The 8,947-nt window shown below is 25.4% G+C and overlaps 1 protein-coding gene across 2 annotated transcripts; it reads left to right on the plus strand.

Moving 5' to 3' along the window:
• Window positions 1-597: 597 nt before the first annotated feature.
• On the plus strand, window positions 598-8,160 carry LOC117239410 (blastoderm-specific protein 25D). 2 transcript variants are annotated; one of them, XM_033504927.1, is made up of 13 exons: window positions 598-953; window positions 1,597-2,012; window positions 2,085-2,215; window positions 2,479-2,675; window positions 2,794-3,030; window positions 3,108-3,528; window positions 3,609-3,769; window positions 3,859-3,917; window positions 4,002-4,063; window positions 4,151-5,032; window positions 5,242-5,860; window positions 5,927-6,027; window positions 6,157-8,160. In XM_033504927.1, exons 2-13 carry the CDS (start codon window positions 1,643-1,645, stop codon window positions 6,292-6,294), a joined length of 3,378 nt encoding a protein of 1,125 aa, XP_033360818.1. In that variant the 5' UTR covers window positions 598-953; window positions 1,597-1,642; the 3' UTR covers window positions 6,295-8,160. The 2 variants fall into 2 exon arrangements, with proteins under 2 accessions (XP_033360818.1, XP_033360810.1); XM_033504919.1 differs by having other exon boundaries at window positions 652-953; window positions 3,850-3,917.
• The last annotated feature ends 787 nt before the right edge of the window (window positions 8,161-8,947 follow it).

Consider the following 8,947-nt stretch of genomic DNA (forward strand, 5'->3'; position numbering starts at 1 on the left):
ATCCTATTTTTTCAATATATTTTCAATTTTACATTTTCTATATTATTTTAATAATCACACCTAAGCATGTTATTTTAATTCTTGGAAATATACAGTACATATGGAGCAAATATTTCATACTAAATTTATTTATTTTTGTGCAATTATTTTGAACTATATCGTAAAACTACGTTTAAATTACATTGATATTTTATGATAATTTTCTATACCTTATAATAATATGTAAATGGTTAGTAATGATTTACGTGAATCCATTTTAAAAGTAGAAACTTTATTAATAAATTCAATAATACTTATTACTAATCTTGATATGTACTCATCGTAAAATAAGCTATGTAAATATATATATAATGAATAACATAATAGATGTAATGTTTTCTCATAAAATGATAAAGAGTAATTTATAAATATATTTATGTATATGTATTTCAATTATTATTATGAAATCGTTAACTATGAAATATACTGCCATCTATCGTTTATTATTGTGATTCGATATATTTAAATTGTGTTTATCTTTTTTTTTAAATCGTATGACATCAGGGGAAGTTTCAAACTTTCGGAGAAACTGTCGGATTAAATTTGAAATTAAAAATAGTACAATATAAATATGGAATATATTTTGATGCTGCATACTCCTTCCTATTTCGATATGTATATAAATGGATAGATAGAGATGTGTATGCGTGATTTGTGAAACGAACCTTACAATGGAATTCCACTTATACGAACACCATTTATTATAACAAAATCTATATAGTGCCCAATTAAATGAACTCCTGCCAATTTAATTTGCTTATCTGAACGTAAATTCCTATTATATGAGCGAAAAATCATAGGTAGTGGGGAGAAACAGTGAACTCCTATTATATGAACTCCAGTTATGTTATGAGTATGAGCTGTTTGTCCCCCGATGAGTTCACATAGATGAAGTTCTACTATATAATTTAATGGTAGGTTAATAATTATTTTATGATTTGGTTGTTTAATTTTCTATACATAATGAAAAATTATAATAAAATATTTTATTATTTTCAAATTATTAGTTCTTTAATTTCGAGTAGAATAACTCGCATATGATATCATTATTAGATATCGTTATTATCTTGTTACAGATATAATTCACTTTGCAACATATTTATTGCGCAACGTAAAAATAATGAAAGGCTAACATTATACTTTTTAATGATTTATTTCTCACGCAAATCATTAATACATATAAATTTGTACAGCTAATTTCTTGTACATATTGTAAACTACTATTTTCAAATACACTTTTTAGGTTAATGTACAAACCTATGTTATTCGATTAAATACGTATATTTTAATTGTTCAAAGAATTTCTTCGTCTTTTTATTATTAATTGACTCCAACGGGCTAAATTGATTAATTTGATAATTAAGATTTATTTAATTAAATAATATTCATTATATTAATGTTAATAATGATCAATAAAGCAATATATTTTAAAATACCTTTGCCAGATTTCTAAAATTGTTACAAAATCTGAGTTATATTGCTATTTACTTTTTTTTTTTAGTTTTTAAGAATTTTATTCAGTACTTATGTTAAATATTATATGTAATATAATTATAGATCTACCATACTTTATAACATATAAAAAAGACAATGAAAGGATGCCATGGATGAACACAACAATGATCCTTATGAACAACAGCTTTACGCTGTGTTTCAAAGTTGTTTAACAAAAGGAGAAACTGAACTACAAGAGGATAACTGGTTCAGTTTATGCCATAAGTTACACCTGACGGAACAGAGTGAAGAATTAAAATCATGCATTCAACAACATAAACAAGAAAAGCAATCTATATCATTCCAAGAATTTAGAGCTGCTTTATTAACTCTATTAGGCAAGACACAAGATTCAGTTACACAGACAGAAAAAGATAATATAATAGAATCACAAAATGACGCAAATCCACATGTTGTAGATAATAAATTACCACCTAATAATTCTAGCTCTAATGTAGATTTTTTAAATGGAAAAACAGGTAATTACAATGCTTACATTACTTGTTATCTTTTTTTATGTTTTAATGTGTTTATGTGTTATTAATTTTTAGGCGTGGCAGTGGATGAGAATAGACTAAAATGTTTATGGGAAAAAATAAATACCTGTTTGAAAGAAAATGTAGATTCTGCAACAATCTTTTTTATATCTAATTGTTTAGGAATCCCAGCTCTTCCGAAACAAGTATGTTTCTACAAGTATATTACAAACAATACAAATATGTTACTACACATATGTATGTTAAAATAATATATGGGTATTTGTGTAACAAAAATCTCGCGGATCAGTATACATTTAACACGTATATATATATATGTAAAATAAGGAGCTCTATCAATTACTTTCATAATCAATAGTTTACTATAATTAAAATTTTTTGTTACATTCATTTCTCTAATATAAAAATATATAATTTAAAGTGACATATAAAATATTATTTTGCACAGATATCACAGTGCATTTTTGAAAAACTTGATCAGAATTGTGATGGATTAATTAATTTGGATGAATTTCTTGTTATATTTCAAAATAAGGCAATGGAAGATCAATTAACACTAGATAAGAATAAACAGTCTACAAATGAATTAACTAAATTGGATTTTAGAAAACGAAACTATGATATACATGCTTCTCGCAAAACTAGGTACTACATCATAATTATCAATGTTAATATAACTTTCATTGTTATGCTTTTCTTATTACAATTTTATTATTTTATGAAATTTTTATTGAATATTTTATTTCTATTTGTTAAATAATAGTTTTACAAGGAATAATACTTTTCTGGATACATGGAAACTTTCAAATATTACAAGTACATCGTTATTAACGGATGGAAATTTTAAAACATCTGATATTTCTTTAACTGACTTAACAAGTAGTTTATGTGATGAATTGAAAAATTTTAATGACTCATTAGGTCACTCTGCCATTCGATCTCATATAATGTTATTAAGAGATGTTCTTATACTATATCAAGAAGAATTACACAGTTTAAAGTAAGTACTATAACTTACATAAATAAATATTTTAAACAGAAAAAATTTAATTAATGAAAATGTTCTTACATTTTTAGCCTCGTAATAGAGAATATAAATGGTGAGAAGGAAAAGCTGCGTGTTGATATCATAGAAGCTAATGAACGAGCAAACACTCTTGCGCAAGAGATTGATGAGCAACATGTTCGACAAGAAGAAATTGTTCAAAATTTACGAAAACAAATTGAACAACGACATGCTGAAACTATACAAGATCTTTCAAACCAATTGAGTTCTGAGCGAGAAATGAGTGCTAGTGTTTTGAAATCAAAGGATGACCAAATACAGATGTTGCAAAAAGAGAATCACGAGATTAGAAATAAGTTTGTAAATACGTTACAAGAGAATCAAGTTTTAGAAACTGAAAATGAGAATCTTCGTAGTCAAATAGAAAAACTTAAGCAATCAAACAATGAATTCTTAACTCAAATAAAAATGTTGGCAGCAGAGCATGATGAGGTACACAAGTAAACAAATTTTTATAAATAAAAGAAATAATTTAATTTTTTTGCATATTCATATATCATTGGTAATTCTAGTCGCAAAATATAGAGATAAAATATCAACAAGAAGTTATGTATTTGGTAGAGCGTATCAAACAGTTGCATTCAGAAACAGTTCTTTTACGAGATCAAAACGATGAACTTACAGCAGAACTAGACAGTTTAAAACAGCATGATCGTCATAATAAAGATACAAGGTAAGGTGAAGATACAGAATGAAAAATTATAAAAAAGATACTTTAGTAATATAAATAAAGATAAGATTAATTTCTTTTAGTTATTGCAGACAGAATAACCTTCCTGGCAATCATACAGCAAAGAATATACAGTCAAATGAAACTGAAAGTAAGAATAACTCTATACATTTCTATACATTTCATTTATGTTTATTTTTTAGCACAATAAAATTAATGTATAATATATTTTCAGGTAAAGAAACATTTATAATCGAAGAAGATGATTTAGATGTTGTTTTAAAACATTCCACATCTGTAAGTAACAATTAATAATTTATATTCTTTAATTTAGATATTTGATAGTACTCGCCTATTTATATATGTTCCATTTTATCAATACAGCCATCTTATAAATCCAATGAAGAAGAGAATGCGCAAAATTGTAAAAAGATAGATTTAAAACGATTTAAAGATATAGTTATAAAACAATTAAAAAGTATTTTAGTAAATAATAACAAGTGTACTTCAGAAAACTGTGCATTTAAAGATGAAATATCAGGAATGATCATAGGATTACAATCGAATTCAAATACACAATTTTTCAAAGAGACTGAATTTATCAAAAGCATCGCATCTGAGATAGAAACAGAATGTGAAGAAAAAACGAGTGATTTTGTAATTCCCAGACACAAGAATTCCGTTTCTATTAAACGGGTAGTAACATCTAATAATAATGATAATAATTGTGATGTTGATTATTTTAGTAATCAAGATATGAAAAGTTCATCACATAACAAAGTTTCAAGTCTTAGAGATTATCCTCCTCGTAAAGAAGAATACGTAAATGCTGATCATTCAAAATCAAATAAGGAAAAAGATGTTTTGATCACTCAATGCGCAAAGATTACAAATGAAGTTAGTACAAGAACTAATTCAAGCTTAATAAAAAGTGACTCATCTGAAAGTGTTTCCTTAAATTTAAAGTTGAAAGAACTTGAAGCAACTCATGCTACTGAAAAAAAACAATTGATTGAACAATGTGCAGAATTAGAAAGAAGTCTTGATATGTTAAGAGTAGAATACGAAGAGTGTGAAGATTACTGGACTGCTAAATTGGAGGAAGAAAGACAACTTTTTGAGCAGGAACAAAAAATTAGTGATGAGAAATTTTCAGAACTTATAGCTAAAATGGCTGAGTATGAAGAATTAATTAGTCCAGTAGACAAAGTAAAGAATGGTGGACGTCTATCTCCAATTGAAGAAAAGTTTAATTTAGAACAACAAGTAAGATACAATTTTTCTATTTTTGTTATGCATATAAATAATTTTATTTTGTTTATCATTGTAGTTTTTTCTTTAATTCTCTAATCAGAAAAAATATTTTAACTTTTTAAAGTCTTTTATTTTTAAAATTTATTATTAAATAATTATGATTCACTAAATCATAATTATAGTTTACTCTGTTTATTTGTATGTATACTTTTTTTATACAGTACTTAGATCTTGAAGAAGAATTCGAAAAATGGAAAGCACAAATGGAAGAAGAAATATCCCAGAAAGACAAAGAGATTAAAAATTTACACGAGAAAATAAAATCCTTAGAACGACCTATAATGACTGATATGTCTGTACAAGTTACAGATGAATTAATTTTTCCGTCTTTATTTACACGATCAAATTATGTACCTAATGATTCGTTCAATATTCAACCATCCAGTGATTCGGTTTTGAAGTTAGCTCAATGTATTGATAATATTCACAACCTTCCTGAAGAATATAAATTTAATAAAATTCTGGAATCTTCGACCTCATCAAATGACTTTACTCCACGACTATCGAAAGATAATTTAGATGATGATAATTGTAACCTGCACCAAATATATCCCCATTATCATCACAATGCAGAATATTATTTTCTGCAGAATACTTCGAAGTTGCAAAATTTAAAAGCGCCGAATTGTCAATGCATGCGAAATGATGCACAAGTAGCTTGTATAAACATCAATATATTGCAAAATTTAAGTATGAAACTTCAGGCACAAGAGCGTAAAAAGAATCAATTGCAAGAATGTTTGAAGAAACAGCAATACCACACTGAACGTGTATTACAACGTAAGCCTTTTACGATCTTATTTAAATAATTATATATGTTACAATATTAAGTTGCTATTATTTCAGATATTATGTCTCAACACCAAGCAGAGATATCTGAATTACAATGTCTTCTTCGTAGTACTCAAGAAAGACTTCAAAGAGAATTTGAAACAAATGCAGAGCAGGTACATAATTTTTACAATTTTTTTTATGATTTTTGATGTTCTTGTATATCATTCTTAACTAACACTGATTTAGTTCAATATAAAATTTTTGATTAAACATATTTTTAATTTCTTTATCATTTTCCACAGGCTGAACAATTGACACGAAATGATATATTAGTAAAACATCTATACACAGAAAATGCCTGTTTAACAGCTAATTTAAAACGTTTACAGCAACATTACAATATCTTAACAGGATTAAATGCTGAATCATCTTCAATATGATATTACAATCAATTATCAATAATGTATAAAAGGCAGAGCTCTATTAATAAAATATTAGTAATAATGCTACTAATATTTTAACGTCAGAGTGTAAGTCAGAGGTAGATACCCTATCTCAATTGTTAATTGTGATACATACTATCTTTTTTCAATTATAGTATTAGAATAACAGTAAACAAAATTAATATTTTTTTTATGAGTGCTCATTTTAAATCATAGAATAATTTAAAAATTCAAAAACAAGCAGTTGACATTTTTTAAAATTGATATACGTCTTTTATTTTGCACTTTGAGATTTGTGCAAATATATATTGATAATGTCGAAATGGTTATACATACATATATTTCTTGAATTTCATCTTGTGCATATGTGTATAAAAATATATTACATGAACATAAACTTTGATACAATTTATCATATAACATTATGTAGTAGGTGATATTATGTAATGTGATAAACAGAAAATCTTGTTTTGTTTTGAGGATTTAAGGACAATGTACTATAAAAAGAATGATAAAATTATCAATAATTAAGAGAGTTGAAACAATTAGAAATTTACATTTATGTTTAAAGCAAACAGTATTTATTACTAGACTCAAATTGTTTCTAACGTAAACAGAGTTTGAAAAGCTAGTATGTTCTTCACTTTATGACGTTGATTATTATTGATAGAAGTATATAATCTGCCTTATAATTTGTAAGTTACAATTATAAGTATATCTCATAAAATCCTATCGAATTCATATTCTTAGATCATTTTTATGAAATTAAAGAAAACAAACAGTCTAATTATGAATCATGATAAAAAAGACCCAAATTAATTAGTACAAAAAATTATTCTATCATTGTTACTATTATTTGGTATTCATTAAGTTATTATGTATAAATAGATATTTTTCAGAACGATTTGGTTAGATTCTTTAGCCTAAATGCCAAAGATAGGAAATTTCTTATTATTAACTTTATTAAACAAATCATTGCTAAATATGTTCGTTACTTGTTGCGTATAAGTAAATTATTTTTTCTTGGAAGCTTATTTTAGTTATTACAATCAAATTACAATAAAATTATTTTGTTCTTTTTATAAGATGCGTATTTTTTAAACATCGAGAATAAAGCTTATACGAAACAAATACATATTATATACACAGTAATATTATCATTTATAGTAAAAGTAAAATAGCAGAGAAAAAACTCAAATCTTAATACTGATTCTTTAGACTAAAATTTCCTTCTGTTTGCTTTTTATATATTTTTAAATATAAAATTCGTGAGATTCTATTTAATGTGAAGTTAATTTTTATGACAATTATGTTGAATTTATTAACATGTTTCATTAAAATAAATTGTTATTTATGTTTTCGAAATCCTCAATGTTCGGAATGGTTTTAATTCAGTATTACAGATTTAGACCTTTATTATGCATAATCAAGATTAATACTATCATGATCAATATTTTGGGTTCAATTATGTTATATTACATAATTCAATAGTCACATAAGAATACATATACAAATTACTGTGTGTATTGAATATCCAACCAAATATATCCGCGGTATTGTATAATATATGGTCATATTTAGCTTTATTTAGCATATAATAATAATAGGTACTATCTGTATATACCATACACACACATATACAACTTACTTTGTATAGTAATTATTCTAATTGAGATTTATCTAATTTTGATCATATCGCTGCCATATAAAACATTTTGTACATGATATTTATATAAATGTTTGTATATTACTATTCTGCAGCGAACTAAGTTTCTTCACATTTGCCTTATTGATGACTCTTACACAATCTTTGTAATTATATACCTGGTGCCTTAACGACTATAATATAATCGGCAATAGGGTGATTTTACGTCAAAAAACAAGTCGAAAATATACAATAAAATTTTTTCGTATGACTCTTCGTTTTCAGAAAATCAAGTTTGAAAATTAAATATATTTAAACTTGGCTAATTAAGGACTAGGTATGAGCAAACAATCAGCAGGAAGTTATTCTATATGAGAAAAGAAGTATAAAATACAAAAATACAAAATACAATCTTTCCGTTTCAGTTTTCTAGAAAATAGAATTTGAACATGTTTAGTTATTAACTTACATTCGTATAATAAATTTCCAAATTTATCTTTTAAAACAAGAAAACAAAATAGCTTATGAAAAAATGTTATTTTACATTTTTAACTTATTTTCAAATATAGAATAATTTCCGGTTGATTATTTGCTTTTGCTCAGTCCGGAATTAGTCAAGTTTACTTACAAAATTTTCGAATCCAATTTTCTGGAAAGCGTAGAGCCATATGAAAAAATTTTATTCTATATTTTCAACTTCATTTTTTACGTAGAATCACAGTCGTTGGGACACCCTGTATATATTTTTATATATTATATTTCTTTATTACACTGTTGTTAAATTATCTCGTCTTCAAGTATTCTATAGTTTTTCATAACGGAATTGTTAAACGGCAATAATTACAGTAATACTAATAGCAAATTATACGACTTTGATGCAATAATTAGAAATTTAAGAAGTATAATTTGTTTTATTATTACAAAAATTATGTTTCCTATTGTATTTACATTGTATGTTGTTAAAATGTACAAAGTGTATTAACGAGTAAAGAGCATGAAGGAGGA

Source organism: Bombus vosnesenskii, unplaced genomic scaffold, assembly GCF_011952255.1.
Source record: "Bombus vosnesenskii isolate JDL3184/JDL3185 unplaced genomic scaffold, Bvos_JDL3184-5_v1.1 scf7180000013264, whole genome shotgun sequence".
NCBI classification, from domain to species: Eukaryota; Metazoa; Arthropoda; class Insecta; order Hymenoptera; family Apidae; genus Bombus; species Bombus vosnesenskii.